The sequence below is a fragment of the Pygocentrus nattereri genome, chromosome 1, assembly GCF_015220715.1.
Source record: "Pygocentrus nattereri isolate fPygNat1 chromosome 1, fPygNat1.pri, whole genome shotgun sequence".
NCBI lineage: Eukaryota > Metazoa > Chordata > Actinopteri > Characiformes > Serrasalmidae > Pygocentrus > Pygocentrus nattereri.
The window spans coordinates 51,367,303-51,390,241 of NC_051211.1; the positions used below are offsets into that span (position 1 = coordinate 51,367,303).

Sequence of the window (22,939 nt, forward strand, 5' to 3'; positions counted from 1 at the left end):
TTGTTTATTTAATTCCATTATATATTACTTTCTCTGTGGTTTGCACTTTGGGAAGCACTTTGAGCAGCATTTTTAATATATGAGAGTTGCTATTTAAATATTATATTATTATAGTACGATGTTTTAAAATAATTATAAAAATCATCCAAGTGTATTTTTCTCATACTAATCTGACCAAATATCTGACCACATCAGAGGACAGGTGGATGGCAGGAGAGCCGGTGTGAATATGAGGTATCCCGCAGACAGGCAGAAGCAGGAGGAGGAGGAGGAGGAGAAGGAGGAGGAGGAGGAGGAAGGGCTGTTTTCGGCCTTCTTTAGGCCCATTCCTAGAGGGGGATGGGAGCAGAGAGTTTTTTTTCTGATATTTAGGAGCTCCTTCTGTGCAAACCACACATTGTAGAAAGTAAAGGAAGCTACTGACGAGACAGATCCTTACAACTGGACCCCAGTGTGGTCACTGGTGTAGTGAGGGTGTTGTGTTGTCTGGGTTTGGAGCTACTACAGCAAGTTTTGCTGGAAACGGGGGGACGGGGCAGTGCTGCAGGGGATGGAGCCAGCAGCCCGGGGATCAAGTTACACACTCTCCGACTTTTTTCCTGAGAAGTGGGGGATGGTGGAGGCTTTTCTGTACACTTTGATTTGATTTTCGTGCGCCGATTCGGAGCATAAAGCGAGTTTGCTATGCGAGATAAAACGCTTTCCAGCTTTTTTCACTCTTTCGCTGTTTTTGAGCCTCGGAGGGAACAAAAGCGATGAACGGCGTGACCGCAGTCCAGGCGCAGGACGAGTGAGGCGCCACGAAGAGGACTCGGACTGCGCGGAAAGTGGACCGTTTCGCGACTATGTGACCGAGAATCGGACGGGCAGTCATGTTTTGGTCTCTGTTCTGGCAAACCGTGTTACTTCTGAGCTCCGAGGCGGCTCCGTTTTCCTCCAGAGGATAGAAAGTTTCAGAAGTTGGAGCTCCAAAATGTCCTCCTCCCGGCGCCTCCGCTGCGCTGTTGGCCCGTTTGGGATGCTTTGCCTTTGGGCTGCCGCCTTCGTGGGAACCCGGGCGGTCATGCTGCACAAGAACGAGACCGTATTCAACGATTTTTGTAAGAAAAGCTCGACCTGCGAGGCGCTGAAGTACAATACATGTCTCGGCTCGCCTTTGCCGTACACGCACACGTCCCTCATCCTCGCAGAGGACTCCCAAACCCAAGAAGAGGCTCTGGAGAAGTTGGCCATGTGGTCTGGTGAGAGGAGATTCGCTAAATAAAGCGCATTTTATGGTTATTCACTTGTTTATCGTTGCATCAGATTACCAAAAATAGAAGCTACACCCATTAAAAAGATGGTTCTTTAGTGAAGGCAGTGGTTCTATTTCAGAACCTTGGGTTCTCTATAGAACCTAAGTGGTTCTTTGCTTAGTGAAGTGGTTCTTTAGATTGATGGAGTTGACTATGGTTTAATATGGAATCTTTTTGAAAATGCAGAAACAGCACAACCCTTTTGGGTGCTAGATAGAACCATTTCTGTGGTTCTGTGTAGCACCATATGTAACAGTGAAGACCCATTTCACTGTGCAAAGAGCTATGTAAGCATTAAATGATTGTATATAGAACTCATGGTTCTCATCAGAACCTGGGATCGGATGAACAGTCATGTTTTGGAAGGTGCATTTATATAGAATCTTATTGAAAATGGTTCTAGACAACACCAAAAAGGGTTCTGGTACTGGCAAGCTTGTAACAACAGCAGAACCCTTTTTGATGCTTTGTAGAACCATTTCTGTGTAGAACCATATGTAGCACATTCCCATCAATGCGAAGAACCATTTCACTGTGCAAAGAGCTGGTTTAAGCATGAAATGATTCTACATAGAACTCATGGTTCTCATGGTTTTGGTCTCTTTTCTGAAGTTGAAGGTGCTTTTATGTAGAGTCTTTTTGAAAACGGTTCTAGACAACACCAAAAAGGTTTCTGGTATTGGCAAGCTTGTAACATCACTGGAACCCTTTTTGGTGTTTTGTAGAACCATTTCTGTGGTTCTGTATAGAACCATATGTAACACATTCCCGGCAATGCGAAGAACCATTTCAATGAGCTAATTTAAGCATGAAATGATACCACATAGAACTCAAGGTTCCCAACAAAACCTGGGATCGGATGAACAGTCATGTTTTGGTCTCTTCTGATGGACTTGAAGGTGCTTTTATATAGAATCTTATTGGAAATGGTTCTAGACAACACCAAAAAGGGTTCTGGTACTGGCAAGCTTGTAACAACAGCAGAACCCTTTTTGATGCTTTGTAGAACCGTTTCTGTGCTTCTGTGTAGAACCACATGTAGCACATTCCCATCAATGCGAAGAACCATTTCACTGAGCTAATTTAAGCATGAAATGATTCTACATAGAACTCGAGGTGAAGTATCGAGACTTAGCCTTTACTAATGAACCCTTGAAGATGCATCAAGTGTGTTTTTGAGGTTCTGTCAATAGCAGACTTCGTTTTGGTGCTACACAGAACCATTTCAAATAAGCTGCTGCATAGAACCATGAATAACATGTTCTCCATCAATCTGAAGTACCATTTCACTGTGCATAGAACCATTTAAGCATGTAGTGGTTCTGTATAGAGCTCATGGTTCCTAACAGAACCATTCTCTTTACTAAAGAACCCTTGAAGAACCGTCTTAAGCGTGTAGAAGCTCACTTAAGCTGAGTATTCACAGCAACGGAATTACTTTTGCAGATTTGTGGGCAAAAAAGTGACATTTTTCACTGTAAACTTGCAGCTTGTTTCTGTTTTTGTTGCTGTTTAATATCGTTCACATTTCATGCATTCATGTTGATTTTATAAGGAGTGCTTATGTCTTCTTATGTAGGACGTAGGTGGAACAGTGTTAGAAAAGTCTGCTGATTTGCATGAACCATTAAGCTGAATTTCCTTTTGCCTTTACTCATAAGCACGCGTTAATGATCTGTTCCTGCCCCATTCACACCCTAATCTGAAGATCCCCTGGGTTGGCTTTGCATATTCCAGCTCCCTTTCCCACACCTGTGTGAACACCTAAAGGAGCTAAAGAATCACTGTGTGCAAAAGATAAATGAGATTTAAAAGAAAGACTTTCCTATTTATGTGCTTATGTACTTAGATTTAGTTACTTATTCCAATGTGTTATTCCAGTGTTGCGTAAATTGCAAATTACAGTGTTAAGCAGCTGTAATTATAAACTAGGGATGCACTGATATGGGAACTGTGGGCCAATTCCAAAAAGGCTGTGACAGTATGTGAAACACAAATAAAGACAGAAAGTTTTCATTTGTAAAGCCACTTTGAAACCAGAACATAGACTAGATATTTCAAGTTGTGTCATCAATGGGGCAGTCGTGGGCTGGTGGTTAGGGAACCAGGCCTGTGACCAGCCGATCCCCTTGGCTGACAGTCCGTCACTGAAGTGCCCTTAAGCAAGGCACCTAACCCCCCAGTTGCTCCCCGGGCGCCGTGGATAGGGCTGCCCACCGCTCCGGGCAAATGTGCTCACTGCCCCTAGTGTGTGTTCACTAGTGTGCATGTATGTGGGTGTTTCACTGCACGGATGGGTTGAATGCGGAGGTCTAATTCCACAGTTGGCAAAAATGGTTCTAAATTCAATTTTGTGATTTTTTGGTAAATATTGTGCTCGTTCTGGATTTGATACCTGCAACACTGGGACAGGAGCCATTTAAGACTAGGAAAACTGAGTGAGCTAACATGCACTCAATAATCCGATCATAATCCGATTTCTTCAGTTATCCGTTTATTCAAATGGTTCTGTAAACAGCAGGCTCCGATCTAGAAATCTGATGAAGAACTCTGATAGAAAGAGCTGGATTTTAGCTGAGTCCTCGTTAGCGCATGTGCTTTGATATCTTTCGGATTTCTCAGTCTGCGTATGCCTGAGAACAGACCACGGTATCAGAAATAAGCGAGCAGCATTTGGAGCGACGCTGAAACCAAACACGAAATAAAGGATTTAAATAATCTTCATCTTCTAGATGATGTGTGTTCATATCTTGAAGTAAAGTGGTGCAGTTCTTTTAAAGCCTCAGCATGAAGTTTTAGGTTATGTTTACGTCACATCTTCTTCTGTGAGTTTGGCTGGTTGCAGAGCAGAAATCAGATTGCTGCCCGACTCATGTAGAACCGGTGTTTCCCCATTATCTGATTACTCAAGTGCGTGTGAACGTGCTCACTGTGAAATGTTCAAGAAACATCTTAAACAGGTGATCATGTTTAGGTGTAAAAGGAGCATCCAGGAAAGGTTAAGTCCTTTATAATGTCATTAAAAGATGCAGGGAGTGTTGAGAAATCTTACATAAAGCACAGGGCTGAAATCCACAACTGAATGCTTGTGACCGTCGATCAGATGGCACTGCTTTAAAAACGTCTCTGGTGGAGATCAACACATGAGCTCAGGATTACACTAGAAATTGTTTTTAGTAAAGATTCACTTCCACAAACTGTGCACGGTGGAAGTGGTACTTCAACAACGTCCAGAAACGACTACTTCTCTGGGCTTGAGCTCATCTGAAATGGACTGATGCACAGTGAAAATATGGCGAGTCTGGCGAGTCAACCTTTCAAATTGTTTGTAGACATAATGGATGTCAGGTTCTCTAGGCCTATGGAGAAAAGGAACCTCCCCCATGGTGACCAGCATAAAGCTCAAAAGCCAGGGTCTGCCATGGTATGGGGTTGTATTAGCATGGTTAAGCATTGCTGGTGTAGGCACGTTTCGGAACAACACCTGCTACCTTCTAGATGACGTCTTTTTCAGGGACACTCATGCTTATTTCAGCATGAAAATGCCAAGAAACATTCTGCACGGCTGTGTAATCAGAAAGTGCGGGTGCTACACTGACCTGCCTGCAGTCCAGAACTGTCCCCTGTTTAAAATGCGTGGTGCATTGTGAAGATTAAAATGCTTCAATAAAGGCCCCGTACAGTTTGCAGCTGTAAAGGAAGCATGGCATATAATTCTGGCTTGAACTTGAACTGGATCAATTGGTGTCTTCAGTCCCCAAATGATTATTAATTGTCGTTAAAAGAAAAGGTCTCAATCTTTTGTAGCCATCAATTTGAAATAAGTATATATTTCCAAAAAAAGTTTTATAAGGTAAAACATCAAATATTGTGTTTTTATACAGTCTCCAGTTTAATACACAGCACTGTGTGAAAGTTTTAGGCATCTAAGCAAAGTTTTAAACAGTTGACCTCAGCAGTGAGTTTATCACAATATACAGTAGAATAAAATCGTATTCATAATTCAAATAAACATAAAAACAATAAAAAAAATAACAAGAATTTCTTAGGTCCATATTTTTCCTTGACACCTTCACAGCCGCCACAGAGACTCGTTAATATCATCAGTTACATCATGAGCTCAATTTACTGAGCACTGATTGGTCAAACCAGGAGCTGCTTTTTAACTACATATAATACTGGGCTTCCTCGAGGAGAGGCTTGGAGATGGGTAAACAAACAAACTGACATCCAGAAAATCACTGTTTATTTTATATATATATATATATATATATATATATATATATATATATATATATATATATATATATAATAATAAACAGTGATTTTAATATTCTGTAAATTTTGTTTATTCAAATATTTACACTTTTCTCAGCAAATAAACACAAACTACACAAATAAATAGATTTTAAAAATGTGTCTTGGGTGCCTAAGACTTTCGCACAGTGCTGTACGTCAAACAGAATTTACTAATTACAGCTTTTTTATGAGCATGTTACCTGCTGTCCCGCCATTTCTGGTATTGATGTTTGTTCATATCTGCCAATGTCAATACAGAAACATTTATGAAAAGTAGAAATTAGGACTACACCCACCTGGATTACCATTACACAGAAATATAATGTATATTCACTATAATATAATATAATCACTGTTGTTGGAAGAAAACTTCATCTCTCCAAAATGGTAACTTTACAGAGAAGGAAAAAGATCTACTTTATTTTTAATGTAAGTCAATGGAACCAGACGCTTTTTCCAAGTCATGTTGGGTCATTTCATTTGGTCCATTCATCGTTAAGTTTGCACACAATGTAAAACAGACATTTTCACATTATGTCAAAAATTGAAAAATGACAAAAATGGAGATGCGAGGTTTTGATCCAACAAACAGCGATATGCTTGCAGCGGGTTACAAATGTAGTGCAAAATAAATGAAATGCAGATATTTTAGCACAGGAGCCTTGCGTCACCTAGATGCTCAGCTCTTACAGTGTATAATAAATACATCATCAAACGTTGTTTTAAAATATCAGTCAAATCTAAACATCTGTCTGATGCTGATAATTATTTTCAAGCAATAATCTGCCGATACCGATATGATTCTGATATTATTGTGCATCCCTGCTTGTAACTAGATAGCACTGAGCATTTCTGACATTCTGTATCTCTATTTTTCCAGGTTTGAGGAATGCTCCTCGCTGCTGGGCTGTCATTCAGCCCTTGCTGTGCGCTGTTTACATGCCCAAATGTGAGAACGGTAAAGTGGAGCTACCCAGCCAGAAGCTGTGTCTTAGTACACGCAAGCCCTGTAGCATAGTGGAACAGGAGCGAGGATGGCCCAACTTCCTGAAATGTGAGAACAAGGACAAGTTCCCTGTTGGCTGCCAGGTATAAAAAAAATCATACCCACAATTTTTTCTAAATGTCTGTATAATTCATCCATTCAAATGTATACAAAATCATCTAGAGCGTCTGATTTGATGACTTACATCCATTTGAGAGGAACCTGTGATGGGAACCAGACGTCTGAAGATTTTAATAACTAAAAGTTCCCACACAGAAAACTATAACATACACAGCCTTGTTTGAGATATTGTTTCATAATAGGCTTGAGAAGGTTTTGGGCTCAGATGCATTTTTTAAATATCCATACAGGGCAGAGAGGAACATGCAGAAATGTTGAATACATTTTGTAGTTCCTCTATAAATATGATGTGTATATGCACAATAACACCCAGACTGGCTTCTTGAAAACAAGATAACCGAGATAAAGTGATTATTGTGCTGCATTCAATTTTGCAATAATGCTCTGCTTTTGTCTTGTGTTATAAATCTTATGTTATAAAAATATAAATGGTAACTTTACAGAAGAAGGGAAAAAAAGCAAAATTGACTTTTTATACAAGTTAATGGAACCAGACTTTTTTTCAAGTCGTTTTACGTTTTTGATTCGTTTTTCAGTTGAATTAAAATTAAAGGTCAATTTGGTCCGCAAGTCTCTTTTGAAAGTTCAGTGCATGCATGACGTTTCAAACGTCAGTGAGTAATCATGTTAAATAATCATGATCTCAGCATTGACCAAAATAATCGTGATTAAGATTTTTGCTGTAATCAGACAGCCCTAGTACATTGAGCTGTGTGCTATATTAGAAAAATAACCACATCATCAGTTATAGTCTGTAAGTGGGCTTGAAGCTTTAGGTTTGAAGTCTTCTAGTGCCTTTCACAGTGCGCTTTGAATGTAATAGTACATGTGTTTTCTGTTGTTATTATAGCCTGAGGTGCAGCTCAAATTCAACACATCAGGACATTGTGAGGCTCCTTTGGTCAAAACTGACATCCAGGCTAGCTGGTACAAGGACGTGGAGGGCTGTGGCATCCAGTGCAACAATCCCCTCTTCACAGAGGAGGAGCACTCAGACATGCACAGCTACATCGCGTACTTTGGATCTGTCACCCTTCTTTGCACCTTCTTTACTTTGGTAAGCAAACACAGGGGAAATGTGGGTGGGTGGTGGTCAAATAAGGAGAAGTGTTTACATAAAATATGGTAAACACATGACTGAGGTGTCCTTAAGCAAGACACCTAAGCCCCAACTGCTCCCCGGGCGCTGCGGATTGGGCTGCCCACCGCTCCGGGCAAGTGTGCTCACTGCCCCCTAGTGTGTATGTGTGTGTATTCACTAGAGTGTATGTGGTGTTTCACTTCATGGACGGGTTAAATGCGGAGGTGAAATTTCCCCGTTGTGGGACTAATGAGGGTCTCTTAATCACTTAATCACTTAAATGAGAAGCATGTGTGTTGACCCTCTCAGGTCAGTCACTGGAATTCAGTGGTGTCTCGATACGATATGTTTTATGATACAGCAGATAAGGGGTGCCTGAGTTTGCGTCATCCATTAATATTAATACAGCTGTAGGCAAACGTTTGAGCGTCCCTTATCCTGTGTGTTCTCTGTAGAGGAGGTGTTCACTTGTTTCCACTTGAAAATATCAATAAAAGATGTATTTTGACCAGGGGCACCCGAAGTTTTGCATACAACAGCGTGTTAATGTTGAGCACAGCGCACATGCATACGCACTGTGTGTAATGAATCATATCTCTTGATTCAGGTTTGATGCAATTTATGATTCCGAGGTCAAGACTCAATTTGGTTTTTGGTATTTTGTGTCTAATAGTTTTTGTTTACTGTTTTCATGTATTGTGCATAGTGACAATCTCACTTGACAGGATATTGTGATATGATCTTTTTGCCATGTCATCCAGCCTTAGTGCTTATTAGATTCTGTACAGATTGGTTTGTCTCAGATAAATAAAAGTCATCTGACAAAACTTTTTCAGCGCCTGCCGTGCCGCCCTCCAACAAAACCTCCCAGAAATCACAACCCACAGAATTTATAAGCTCTTCAGAAAGAAAAAATCATTTAAGGGTAGATGTGTCCAGATGTGCCCTGCCTTTCCCTGCTCACTTTACTCTTTCAGGATGCACTCAGATGCCTAATTTTTAAGTTTAAGTGACCCTTATTAATTCCAGAACAGGGCAATTTCACCTCCACGTTTAACCCATGTGTGCAGTGAAACACCACATACACAGTAGTGAGCACACACACATTAGGGGGCAGTGAGCACAGTTGCCCGGAGTGGTGGGCAGCCCTATCCGCAGCCCTCGGGGAGCAGCTGCGGGTTAGGTGCGTTGCTCAAGGGCACTTCAGTCACATACTGTCAGCTCAGGGGATCAGACCAGCGACCTTCCAGTCATAGGGCCAGTTCCGTAACCTCCAGTCCACGACTGCCATGGCTTTTAATCACTGACAGTCATTTCCTGTCATTGAGAGGGAGTATTGGGTGATATGGCTGTGAATTTCAATGTGCTGTGTCAAATTCGATTTTTGATACACATTGAAATTGTTACACACTTAGCAATAGAAATAGCCTCCAGCAAGTGGAGATTGGCTATCAATTTTCCTGGGTAAAGAAGAAGAGCGTATTCCTGGTCTTGCGTAATCCAAAGCTTTTTTTTTCACTCTTCATCTTGTTCTTTCATTCTCCTTTCCACAGGCCACATTTCTGGCTGACTGGAAGAATTCCAACCGCTATCCTGCTGTTATCCTCTTTTACGTCAATGCCTGCTTCTTCATAGGCAGCATTGGATGGCTTGCTCAATTCATGGACGGAGCTCGCAAAGAGATAGTGTGCAAAAGTGACAACACTATGCGGCTGGGAGAGCCTTCGTAAGAATGAAGCTTGATATTTGCTTTCAAAAGACGAATACACTTGACTACGCTTGAATTGACAAATATTTGCATCCAGATCATTGATCCTTGTTTTCTCGTCTCTCCAGATCCACAGAGACGCTTTCATGCGTGATCATCTTCATTATCGTGTACTACTCCCTGATGTCTGGGGTCATCTGGTTTGTCATGCTCACCTATGCCTGGCACACATCCTTCAAAGCCCTCGGCACTACCCAACAGCCTCTGTCCGGAAAGACGTCTTACTTCCATCTGGTCACATGGTCTATCCCGTTCATACTCACGGTGGCTATACTGGCCATTGCAGAGGTAAGATGTCGTATTTCTGTTTTTTTTTTCATGCAGGTTGTTTTGGCGCTGCCCTCACATCACAACAGCAACTGACTCTTTCAAATATTTTGCAGGTAGACGGAGACTCAGTCAGTGGAATCTGCTTTGTTGGGTATAAGAACTACAGGTACCGTGCTGGTTTTGTGCTGGCTCCTATCGGAGTGGTGCTCGTCATTGGTGGCTATTTCCTAATAAGAGGTAAGAGTGACTGGACAAACAGACAAACCTTGTATCTCCATTTTTCAGTTTTTGACCCAATTTGAAAATACCTGTTGTCCTTTACATTGTGTGTAAATTTCATGATGAACGGACCAAAAGAAACAGCTCAAAATGACTTGGGACAAAAATCTGGTTCCATAGACTTTCATTAAAAGTAAAGTATGTTTTTTGCTTCTCCTGAAAGTTCCCATTTTGGAGATCCAAGGTTTGTTCTGACACCAGCGATATGCCAACTTATTGGTACGGTTTGATGAGCTGTGATAGTTGTAGTTGATCCTAAGTTCTCACTTTGTAGGTGTCATGACATTGTTTTCCATCAAAAGCAACCATCCTGGACTACTGAGTGAAAAAGCGGCAAGCAAGATTAATGAGACCATGCTGAGACTTGGTACGCTGCATTGTGAAGTGCTTATTTGTAAAAGTTTAAACAGTAGAACATGTTGTATTATTTGTATTATTTGATTGAATATTAATATGAATCCGATCAGTTGTGATTATAAACCCTCCATTCTTCAGTCTCACTAATGATTTCTTTCTTCTAATCAGGCATATTTGGCTTCCTGGCTTTTGGCTTCGTTTTCATCACATTTGGATGCCATTTCTATGACTTTTTCAACCAGGCCGAGTGGGAAAGAAGCTTCAGGGAATATGTGCTGTGAGCATTTTTTATATCCAGCTTGCAAGCAATAAATAAATACATTAGCGTTTAGGTGTTCGGCTTACATGTAGGTGGTATTTTAAGATTTTTCCCCTTATATGATTCATGCTTGCTCTCTAAAGTGGATTTACACATGTAATGTAATGTAAAAAACAGGTGTGAAGCCAATGTGACTATAGCTCACCAGACCAACAAGCCAATCCCGGAATGTGCCATCAAGAACCGTCCCAGTCTGCTGGTGGAGAAGATCAATCTGTTCTCTATGTTTGGCACGGGCATTGCCATGAGCACCTGGGTGTGGACCAAAGCCACAATCCTTATTTGGAAACGCACCTGGTGTAGGTAGGTCTTTCACCTTGTTTAAAGCTGCATTTTGTAAGACGTAGTGGTCTTAAATTGATCCACATCTAGGCTGCTGATCATGCATTATGTACAGAATTGTTAAAACAACTTTCACTCAAATTTTCTCAATAAATGAATAAAAGTGACTTTAACTATACAGTGAGCAGAATGTGGACAAAGTGAATATACCAGCTTTAGTAATTCAATTATTTTTAATAGATTGTTAAAAAGTAAAGAATGAAAGAAAACATTTGGGCATATATACCGTGTGCTTCAGTATACGATTATATACATATTCATTATATACAATAATCACAATATTTACATAATATACACTGATCAGGCATGACATTATGACTGCCTCCTTTTTTCTACACTCATTGTCCATTTTATCAGCTCCACTTACTGTATAGGGTCACTTTGTAGTTCTACAGTTACAGACTGTAGTCCATCTGTTTCTCTGATACTTTGTTAGTCCCCTTTTACCCTGTTCTTCAGTTGTCAGGACCCCAATGAAGCCAGAGCAGGTACTATTTGGGTGGTGGATCATTCTCAGCACTGCAGTAACACTGATGTGGTGGTGGTCTGTTAGTGTGTGTTACACTGGTATGAGTGGATCAGACATAGCAGTGCTGCCAGAGTTTTTAAACACTGTGTCCACTGACTGTCCACTCTATTAGACACGCCTACCTTGTGGGTGCACCTTGTAGATGTAAAGTCAGAGATGCCAGCTTATCTGCTGCTGCAGTTTGTGTTGGTCATCCTCTAGTCCTTCATCAGTGGTCACAGGACGCTGTTGACTGGATATTTTTGGTTGGTGGACTATTCTCAGTCCAGCAGTGACACTAAGGTGTTTAAAAACTCCAGCTGCACTGCTGTGTCTGATCCACTCAGACCAGCACAACACACATTAATGCACCACCATGTCAGTGTTACTGCAGTGCTGAGAATGATCCACCACCCAAATAGTACCTGCTCTGTGAGGGTCCATGGGGGTCCTGACCACTGAAGAACAGGGTAACAAAGTATCAGAGAAACAGATGGACTACAGTCTGTAACTGTAGAACTACAAAGTGCAGCTATACAGTAAGTGGAGCTGATAAACTGGACAATGAGCGTAGAAACAAGGAGGTGCTCATGATGTTATGCCTGATTGGTTTATATGCAGATGTTTATGCAGTTTTTTCCATGTTTATTTTTCTACATCATGTGAAGACAACAGCTGTATTGCATTGTGTGAAAGTTTCCTAATACATGGATCAGCTGAAATGGGCCAAAATTACTTAAGTAATAAATAATGAATAAAATCTTTTTTTTTTTTTTTTTTTTTTTTTTTAACATTAACTTCAATTCAAACGTTGCATTAACGTTATGTTAACGTTTTTGACACAGCCTGTAAAGTTACTACTTTGGAGATGTATGTTTATTTTGCACAGCAATAATACGATGCTATCACAACTAAACCTAACCAGCAGTATCTCTCTCTCAGTATCGCTCTCATTAAAAAAATGAACATCTTTAATTAAAAATTAATTATTTATGCTGTGCATATTTAAGCACTTAAAACTTTTTTACGGTCAGATTTATGTAGAAGTTAAGCACTTCACATACGGAGCCCCATTACTGATCACAAAATGCACTAATTATAGGGGTTGTAATGCACTGTTAATGTGTGAAGTTGATGCACGTAAAGCTTCAGGTTCTCTTACATTAGTGGGTTCCCAAAAATAGCGTTATATTTTGCTGCTGTTGGAACAAAACCTTGTATCTCCATAATGGTAATTTTACAGGAGAAGGAAAAAACCTTCTTGACTTTTAATGTAAGTCTATGGAACCAGAATTTTTTCCAAGTCATGTTGGGCCGTCTCTTTTGGTCCATTCATCATAAAATTTACACACAATGTAAAGAGCAACAGGCATTTTCAAATATGTTAAAAACTGAAAAATGTTCTTATCTTTCTTCTTTAATCAGCAGAGCCTTTAATCAGCCTTGTTAACTTAATCCACAGTAATATTAACTTTTCCCTTGATCCAAGGATCATTGGACGCAGTGACGATGAGCCAAAGCGCATCAAAAAGAGCAAGATGATAGCCAAAGCATTCTCAAAGCGGAAGGAACTCCAGAAGGATCCGGAAAAAGAGTTGTCCTTCAGCATGCACACAGTTTCTCATGAAGGACCTGTAGGTAAGCACCCTCTGCCAAATATAAAGTAGTCGACAAAGAGGAATAAGTTCATTTCTAAAAAGGAAACCTGCAGTATTTCATTTCCATATTCCCATTAACTAAAAGTTGAAATGAAATTAGTTAGAAATAAATGTAATTGATAATAAATAGGTTTCTTTTTTAATAAATGGGTTCATTTTTTAATGAATGGGTTCATTTTTAAAATAAATGGGTTATTTTTAAAATCTTTTTTAACCTGCAGTATTTAATTTCCATATTCTTATTAACTAAATGTTCAAATTAAAAAGGTTAGAAATAAGTTTAACTGCTGATAAATAGGTTTATTTTTTTATAAATTAGTTCATTTTTTATAAATGGATTATTTTTTTAGTAAATAGGTTTTTTAAAGTCTTTTTTAACCTGCAGTATTTAATTTCCATATTTCTATTAACTTTAGAGAAGTTAGAGAAGTTTAACTGCTAATAAATGAGTTTCTTTTTTAATGTCTTGCTGTGAAGCACTTTCAGGATGGCTGATATTCCCACTGAAAACTACTCGTTTAAGGTAATGTGTGAATTTAAACTTGAATCTCTGTTATCATTCCTCTACAGCAGGTATCAACTTCGAGTTCAACGAGCCATCTGCAGAAATGTCCTCTGCTTGGGCCCAGCATGTGACGAAGATGGTGGCCCGAAGAGGTGCCATCTTACCTCAGGATATCTCGGTCACTCCGACCGGCACACCTGGTCAGTAGTAAAGCTCTGTCATTGCAATGGATAGTTTACTTGAAAAGAGAAGATTTTTAATGTCATTTGTAACTGTGTCCTCGTACAGTGCCGCCACCAGAGGAGAGAAACAAACTGTGGATGGTCGAGGCTGAGATCTCCCCTGAGATGATGAAACGGAAGAAGAAAAAGAAGAAGAGGAAGAAGGAGGTGCGCCCAAACGCGCCTGCAGAAGAGGGCATGAATCCCATCCCCCGTCACAGAGAGTTCGGCCCCAGTGCCGTACCTCGGCTTCCCAAGCTACCGGGACACCGCAGCCTTGTGGCTAACTTGTGGGACCAGCAGCGGCAACAGCACCAAGAAGAGAATGTGCTTCCAGGCTCCTTCCCAGAATTCCGGTCTTCCTGTCCTGTTCCATACAATGAGAGATATGGAGGGCTGGGCTACCTTCCATCCAGCCAGTTCAACAGGGAGCCCAGCTTTAACCTTGCCAACCACCTGATGTCTAAGGATAGCCAGCATGAGGGCAGAGGCCAGTTCCAATCATCAGCCTGGCAGTGTAACGGAGCATTTCACCATTCTGGGCAAGAGATATTCTCAGCAGTGGCTGGCGGCAGGACAGCCCTCACGTACCGGTCAGACTCCAGACGTCCAGTGATTGCGCCAATCCACTCCAGAACCAACCTAATGGAGGCGGAGCTGATGGACGCAGACTCTGATTTTTGACTTTGCTAAGTCACTGGTCTTGTGGTGCTCTGCAGACTCAAAAAGTGCTGGATACTTTGTGCACCACACATTTAGTTGATTGTAGAAAGGTGCAGGGCAGTGGTTCCCAAACCGTTTATAGTGCGGTAACCTCTCTGACATTAACCCTCCAGCCACGTACCCCCTTCTCACTCCTGAGACACACTCGTGCATATTGCCCGGATGCATCAGCCTGTAAAATCAGTGCCTCTCAATATATCTAACATACTTAGAATGGCAACACACCCGACGTACTGAGTAACACTGAATAAGTAAATAATGTTAGAGATGCTTGTAAGGCATGTATTATAGGTGTGGTTCACTCTGGAGTGCTGGTCATAGTGCAGGGATGAGGAAGGAGAGCGAGCTTTCTTCAGTTGTAATCACAAAGGCAGCAGCGTGGGCAGTGGTCAGTATGAGGACGCATATGGGACGTCTGCAGCTGTCAAATGAACACGGAAAAACGTTCATAAACATGGGTACAGATCATATACATCACAGTGACATCATCCACTTAACGTTTACCAGCACTATGGATATGTAAACAAAATGCTAGTTGCTAATCTCTAATCACAGTAGACCACGAAGTAATAATTTACTTTAGATGCAAACTAAACCACATCTGTGAAAGTGAAATTAACTCAAGTACACAACTAACAGTGGGTATACATGCTTCTTATATAAGCTATGCTATGTAAGCTTTGGGGTTTTGGAGACCTCTCTGGTGGTAATGTGTAATTGCACACAATGCCTGGAAGAACAGTTTGTAGTATGTTTAAGTTTAAGTTTAAGTGGTACTGTTTTGATCCCACAACCGGGGAAATTCCATCTCCGCATTTAACCCATCCATGCAAGTGAAACACCACAGACACACTAGGGGGCAGTGAGCACACTTGCCCAGAGTGGTGGGCAGCCCTATCCACGGCACCCGGGGAGCAATTGGGGCTTAGGTGTCTTGCTCAAGGACACCTCAGTCATGGACTGTCGGCACTGGGGATTGAACCGGCGACCTTCCGGTCACAGGGCCAGATCCCTAACCTCTAGCCCACTGCCCAAATGGTGCTTTAGACCCCTTCCCCAAGTGGATGAATCTGATGATTGCGAGTGTTACAGGGAATTCAAAGAGAACTCGGTCAAAACTTTGTGATGGACGTGTGAATGATCTACTGTTGTTATCTTCATCAGTATAATGCTGGCCTTGCATTGTGACCTAAACATTGAGCCGGACTTTTTTTTTTTTTTTGAGCCTGTGTGTGAAACGTGACATAAAGGCCTCTGACACGGTCTAAAAACTTGCCAAATCCGCTGACTTTTAAATAAATTTTTATCTTAAATAATATCAGGCTTTATAGGGCGACTCGTAGCAGTGCACACTTACCATATTTTAGCCTGGTGTTTATATTTTTATTAAATTAGACCCAAAAAATAACCATAGTACAGCTGCAACCAGCTCCATGGATATGCCAACAAAATGAGAATTGCTACAATTGCTAACTAAGGCTGTTCACACAGCAGGTAAAAGTGGTCCAAATCTGATTTCATCCGGAGATAAATAATCATGACTGCCAACGAATGCCAGTCACTCCTGGAGCTTTCGGTTTCTCCTTCACCCGGCGTCGCAGGAACCAGCATGAAGCTTCACTGACTGAATGTGTTCAAGCTCGCCGTAAAAAGGGCGCGGTCACTTCTTTGGTTCGTGTCCCTGGATTTTTTAAACTTTGCTTTCAGACTTTTAACTGTTCTTGGACGCTGCAGTCTCGTTCTCCTGCAGCCGTGTTCGGCTATTTCTTTCGAAATCTCTTTGAACGCAAAGGGTTTGGAAATGTCTTTTCGAAGTTTTTGTTCAGAAACATCAGCAAATGTTTTTGAGTCTCAGCAGCGTGAAATTATGACGAATGTCGAGTTGATGTACAAATAGCACGAATTCTGATGTGGCTGTTCAGACTGAGACTTGCTGCAGATCGGATCTTCTTCTACTTTCGGCTGCTCCCTTTAGGGGTTGCCACAGCGGATCATCTGCCTCCATCTTGCCCTATCCACTGCCTCCTCTACTTTCACACCAACCACCTCCATATCCACCTTCACTACATCCATAAACCTTCTCTGAGGTCTACCTCTTCTCCTTCTGCCCGGCAGCTCCATCTCCAACATTCTTTGCCCAATATATCCACTATTCCTCCTCAACACATGTCCAAACCATCTCAACCTGGCCTCTCTGGCTTTATCTCCAAACTTCTCCACCTTCACTGTCCCTCGGATAATGATCAGATTTCAGCACCACATATGGAAGTGTGTCAAATCAGAGTTGAGCCTGTTAGATTCAGTGTGTTTGTCTGTTCACACTGACACACAGGGCCACTTTTACCTGCTGTGTAAACAAAGCCTAAACCCTCAACTAAGTCCACAACTAACAACTAACTTAAACACAGACTTTTATACAAATGATGATATATATAAAGTGTGGAGTCGATCTAGTTTCGAGAGCATAGTCACCCATCCCTCATACTTACACGCCACGTGTAAAAGTATACAACAGGTTCCGGAAATGAAGACTGTAAATGTGGCGTGTAAACGTCAGAAGTTTTGATGTACCCTCAACATCATTGGCCGTACCCCAGTTTGGGAACCACTGGTGTAGATGACACTTGATGCAGACGAGGCCCATTTAAGAGTAAGCGTCCACAGGATGACTCCCTTGAGTCAAGGCATTTGGACCGGATCACAGAACCAATATATGGAAATACTTCATGAACTCGTTCTGAACGGACCCCGTCTCTCATCTGCTTTGCCGTATTTTTGCTGAGTCACTGATTGAACGAAGAAGGGACCGAGCTCAGTGGCTCTGCTTATACTCCATTTACTGGACCAAGGTCATGCAGTCATGTTCCTGATCTAAAGAACCTACAAGTGTTAGTACTTTGTTAGAGAAAGAGAATTTATCGTTAACTATTATTATTATTATTATTATTATCACTGCTTTTATGTTAAGTTGCCTGGTGCAATCACACACAAGTCCCACATTTTCCCATTGTAGATGTAGCCTGTGTGAATGTGAGGACACTGTCATAAGAATGGACTGTAAACAAACTGAAAATGCTAATAACAAAAACGTGCCTGTCTCCATTCAAAGTGATATCTGTACAGTTTTATCAGAAGTGCTATTTTTGTACTTTAGTATGTAGTTGTTTTTTTTTGTACTGTATTTTATTGTACATACTTCTGTGTTGCTTTGCTTTGGTTCACTTTTGCCTTTTGTGAGTTTTGCTGAGGTGTTTTATTCATTTCTTAGGATGCTTTTTATTTGTAATATAGAGCAATGCCTTTAAAAAAAAACATGTTCATTGTATCTTTAAATAGTCATTTGAGAGAATGCGGTCCAGAATGCACCGTTAGTCGAGAAAAGCTTTTAAGAGATGTGTTTCCTCTGCCATAACCTTATCAGAAGAGTGGCCTATGTATATGTATATAGAATATAGTGTGTGTATGTGTATATATATGTATATGTGTATATATATATATATATATATGTACAGTATATAACCTTTCATCTCCTTCTCCTGTAAAGTTATCAATGTGGCAGTGGAAACAAGGTTTGATCCGTCAGCAGTGATATATCGCTGTTGTCAGAACAAAACCTCCTATCTCCAAATGGTAACTTTACAGGAGAAGGAAAAAACTTACTCTACATTTAATGTAAGTCAATTGAAGCTGACTTTTTTCCAGGTGATTTTGAGCAGTTTCTTCTGGTCCATTCATCATGAAATTTGCACACCATGTAAAGAGCAACAGGCATTTTCAGATTATGACAAAAACGGAAAAACAACAAAAATGGAGATAAAAGGTTATATACTGTATCTATCTATCTATATGCACAAATACATATGAATAAAACACCCATTGGTATCCCAGTTAGTCAAAACATGTCTTCTAAGTTTGTGGAGGGGCTTTTGCTTCACTGTAATCTCATGATTAAGTCCTTTTAGTGTAGAAAACGGGATGATAAAGATCTTCAATCCTCTCTCTGCTTTTGGGATATCAGTATTTGAGTTTCTCTAATGTAATAATTGACGTGTACAGCCCACTTCCGTGTAAATGATCCACTGATTATTATCTACATGACTGAATATGTGATTCTGAATGCCTCCCTTGGTAGTGTGCTCTGTAATTTGGTTTTCAGTGTGTAGCCTGCACCGTGCTTTAAATGAACCACAACGCTGTATTTTTGCATTTGTTTATAACAATAAACAAAACTGTTTTGACTTCAGTGTCTTTCTTAAAGGGGAGTTCCACTGATTTTTCAAAGTTCCTGCCTCATTCAGTGGCTAAACAAAGTCGTTTAGAGTGATTTGATGTGAAATGGTTGGTTGTGGAGACTGATTTCTTTACAGTGGTGGTGACTGGAATCCATGTCTAACACCAATATAGCCATTTTGTTTACTATTCAAACCCACGATGGTAATGTGGTGATGTTAATGTAGATGATGGTAAAATAGAGGAAAATCTGGGAAAGAACTTTTCTTTGGCGACTATTTTGCCTCACAAAACACTGCATATATGAGCCTTAAGCCAAAAGGAATTCTCAAAATGCAGTGGAGTAAAAAGTGATATCTGACTGAAGTGTAGTGGTGTGAAAGTAAAAAGTCGCCAAAATGGAAAAACTTCAGCACAGATACACGAAAAGAGTAAACACAGAAACAAATTCATTTACTTTGTTACTGTCCACCACTGCTAAATGTGCAAGATATGTGCTGCAGTTTTTAGAGGTAGTGTTCAGTAAACTGTAGTATGCATGTTAGTTCAAGTGTTCAATCCAATTATTTATATATATAAATATAATTTTTTTATTTTATGTTATTTTACAAATATCTTTTTTTATTGTATTTTTTTCAGGGGAGACATTCGAAAGCATGCAATGACAATATACATGCATGTGTTAATTTCCAATGATATATACCTTGTGATCTATACCTCTTCTTTAATTCTTAAAAAAAGTATCTATACACATACATATACATATATACACACACACACACACACACACACACACACACACACACACACACATATATATATATATATATATATATATATGTACACTCACCGGCCACTTTATTAGCTACAACTGTTCAATTGCTTGTTAACACAATAGCTGATCAGCCAATCAGACGGCTGCAACTCACTGCATTTAGGCGTGTAGAGGTGGTCAAGACAACCTGCTGAAGTGCAGACCGAGCATCAGAACGGGGAAGAAAGGGGATTTAAGTGGCTTTGAACGTGGCGTGGTTGTTGGTGCCAGACGGGCTGGTCTGAGTATTTCAGAAACTGCTGATCTACTGGGATTTTCACACAACCATCTCTAGGGTTTACAGAGAACGGTCAGAAAAAGAGGAGATATCCAGTGAGCGGTCAGTTGTGTTCTCACATTTTATCTCTACAAACTCAGGTCTTACAGACTTTATACCCCTTTTAACCAGAATTTTACCAATTTTGTCATCTTCAGTCCAAAAGTCATTTTTTCAGCCCAGCACCCCTAGAAAAAGTCTATCAAATTTACAGGGAAATTCTGAACCAAATATCAAATATCATTTTTTAATATTTATATATCGACGACAATAAAGTCAAGTAAACACAAAAGAACAACTAAACACGCGAATTCAGCAGAATAAGGGCAAGACAAGTCGACCCCAACAGGCCCGGCGCCGGCTACAGGCACGTTGACTACAAATCCCAGAATGCAGCGTGAACGCCCCTGCCAATTTTAAAGGGACCTTCGGCGCGTATCTGGCGCGCACTAGATGTGGATCAGGATGGACTGAAGCCTCAGTGCAGTCCGAGTGAAGCTGCAGCCATGTCCCACGCCTCTCACCCCAAACACACCCAGTCAGCGGACCTGGAGAGCCGGAGGCGGCGGTCCACGGCCGGCAGCTCGGGTAGGAGCTGGTGTTTGGGTCACTGAGCCTGATTTAACGTGAAGAGTTACGGATACCGTCTCAGCCTCGGAGACGCCTTGCTTCGGCGAGTTTTGCGATTAGTTTTATTAGGATGTCTGTCCGTTTCACCCCTGGACACTCCAGCCTCGCTGTGTGCTGGTGATTTGTGCTTTTCCCCGCACGTTCAGAGGATTTGTTTGAGATGTAGATCTGCCTACAAACACTACAGGCAAGCTGACTTGGTGTCTCCGTGGTTGAAACTTGGCTTAATTTACCCCCCTTACCCCCCAACTCTTCAGGATTTCAGGCTGTGGCTGGTTTTGAAGCTCTTTTCGTGTATCTGTACTTTTAAGTATTTCCATTCTGGGCGCCTTTTTACTTTCACTCCACCACATTTCAAAGTCAAATATCTTACTTTTCACTCCACTAGATTATCTTCTGCTAACTGGCATGTTTCTTTCATCTGAATTCCTACAAACACTTTCATTTTATAGTAAATTAGTTTGGGCTGGTTTATGTTTATGAACAGACGCCTACAGATCAACATAGTAAAGGAGCTCATCTGTGATCCTGAGTTTAAAGCCAGTTTTTATTCAACTTAAACTTGGAACTAACTTGTAAATAAATCTGAAACTGAAACTTTGCTTGTGTGTAAAAAGTGATTTCAGAGCCACTCGGTTCTCCCTGATGGAAACTGTTTACCTTCAGTGTTTTGTGCTTCTGATCATTTTAATAGACGTCAGCGTCACTAATTAATGACGTTCTATTAAAAGACTGGTTTACCAAGAGAGACGCTGGAGGACTTTCACCTGAAATGAGTTCATGAAGCCAGTCTGGTTATAAAAATGATAACAGGACATCAGAGCCAGAATTACTCTTTTAGTACTTTTACTTTATATTTAAGTACATTTGAAGGTAAATACTTTAGTACTTTTACTCAAGTGGAGGTCTAAAGGGAGGAACTTCGACTTTTACTGGAGGAATATTTTACCTTGGGTGTCTCTACTTTAACTCAAGTACATGATTTGTGTACTTCGTCCACCACTTGGGTCATAAACTTAAATTTAAGTTTAAAGTTTCTGAGCCCCTAAGGTGACTAGGTGATTAGTTTTAATAAAGCGTGGCCACAAATTACTATATTAAGTTTCTCATAACTGCGCTACATTCATTTGTAGCTTAATATATTTAGTTGTAGCCTTTATATATTAATCTGTGGCCTCAATATATTCAGTTATGGCCTCAATACAGTAATTTGTGGATTAATATGTTAATTGGTGGCCTCAATATATTAGTTTTTGGACTCAGTAAAGTAATTCATGACCTCAGTAAAGTATTTCTTGATCTTAATATAGTAGTTCATGGCATCAGTATATTAATGTGTCCTCGATGTAGTAATTTGTGGATTTTATGAATTAATTCATGGTTTCTATATTTTAATTTGTGGACTGAGCGTAGAAGTTTGTGGCCTTTAATATAATCATTTTTCTCCATGCCTTATTAAAAGTAATCACCCTGTGACTTTGGGGCTCCATATAAAGGAATCTGTATTAGTTACAAAGCAGTTCTTATTAACTAATTTTAGTTTTTTATTTTATTTTATTTTTCCCCCTCTAAGATCCACTTATGACTTGTGGTTTTATGTAGCAGTAATAGTCATAATTCAGTGTACATAACCATGTTCAACCCCTCTTCATCTCTTAAATGTAAACAGGCGTTTTTTTGTTTTTTTTTTATTTCTGGGCCTTTAAGATTGTGCCTCATTAAAAAAAAAAAAAAAAAACAGACCAGGCAACTCCTTATAACTCCTTATAATTCCTTATAACTCCTTATAACTCCTTATCTAACTGCTGTTGGTTAAAATGGGTCGATATGTTAAGTGTTGGTTTTTGTGACCTCAGAGAAACCATGACAGTGGACTGGTTTTGCAGCTTGCCTTTCATATATATGGACTTTGAGGAGTAAACTGTACATTTTACAATGTTAGCAATGTTTACACACATCACAGTCTTCTATTTTATTTGAAGAGGGTGAGGAAAATATGTTGAAATAGACCATTTAAATGGGCACTGTGGCTTAAAACTAACAATGAATATGGTCAGAGTTCACAATTTTGTATCCTTTTTATGTTTTTGACCTTCAGTACTCTCTCTCACATGAAATTTAGCATCTTGGCAGGAAATGGGGGAGAAATAAACCTTTAAAGCAGCCCACCCTCAAGTTTCCACCCTGTAGTGCTTGTAATTAAAAAAAAAAAAAAAAAAGTTCCTCCCACCTTCAAG

The 22,939-nt window shown here is 40.3% G+C and overlaps 2 protein-coding genes across 2 annotated transcripts in view; both read left to right on the top strand.

The window, feature by feature from the left end:
• The window catches only part of cax1 (cation/H+ exchanger protein 1), a 1,125,587-nt gene that overhangs the window by 1,086,234 nt on the left and 16,414 nt on the right, over nucleotides 1–22,939 (top strand). The window contains exon 3 of the mRNA XM_037539619.1: nucleotides 20,526–20,660. Within this exon, the coding sequence (XP_037395516.1) occupies nucleotides 20,526–20,660 (135 nt within the window). The remainder of the gene's footprint in view (nucleotides 1–20,525; nucleotides 20,661–22,939) is intronic.
• On the top strand, nucleotides 651–15,607 carry smo (smoothened, frizzled class receptor). The gene is made up of 12 exons (XM_017725599.2): nucleotides 651–1,241; nucleotides 6,475–6,683; nucleotides 7,571–7,777; nucleotides 9,355–9,527; nucleotides 9,638–9,857; nucleotides 9,953–10,076; nucleotides 10,393–10,485; nucleotides 10,644–10,752; nucleotides 10,912–11,097; nucleotides 13,134–13,282; nucleotides 13,873–14,007; nucleotides 14,096–15,607. The coding sequence occupies exons 1-12, from the start codon at nucleotides 974–976 to the stop codon at nucleotides 14,710–14,712; spliced, it is 2,490 nt and encodes an 829-aa protein (XP_017581088.1). The 5' UTR covers nucleotides 651–973; the 3' UTR covers nucleotides 14,713–15,607.

Coding starts and splice junctions, on each gene's coding strand:
- smo (XM_017725599.2), top strand. CDS start 974: ATGTCCTCCTCCCGGCGCCTCCGCTGCGCTGTTGGCCCGTTTGGGATG. Junction 1,242..6,474: donor GAAGTTGGCCATGTGGTCTG/GTGAGAGGAGAT, acceptor CTATTTTTCCAG/GTTTGAGGAATGCTCCTCGC. Junction 7,778..9,354: donor TTTGCACCTTCTTTACTTTG/GTAAGCAAACAC, acceptor TCCTTTCCACAG/GCCACATTTCTGGCTGACTG.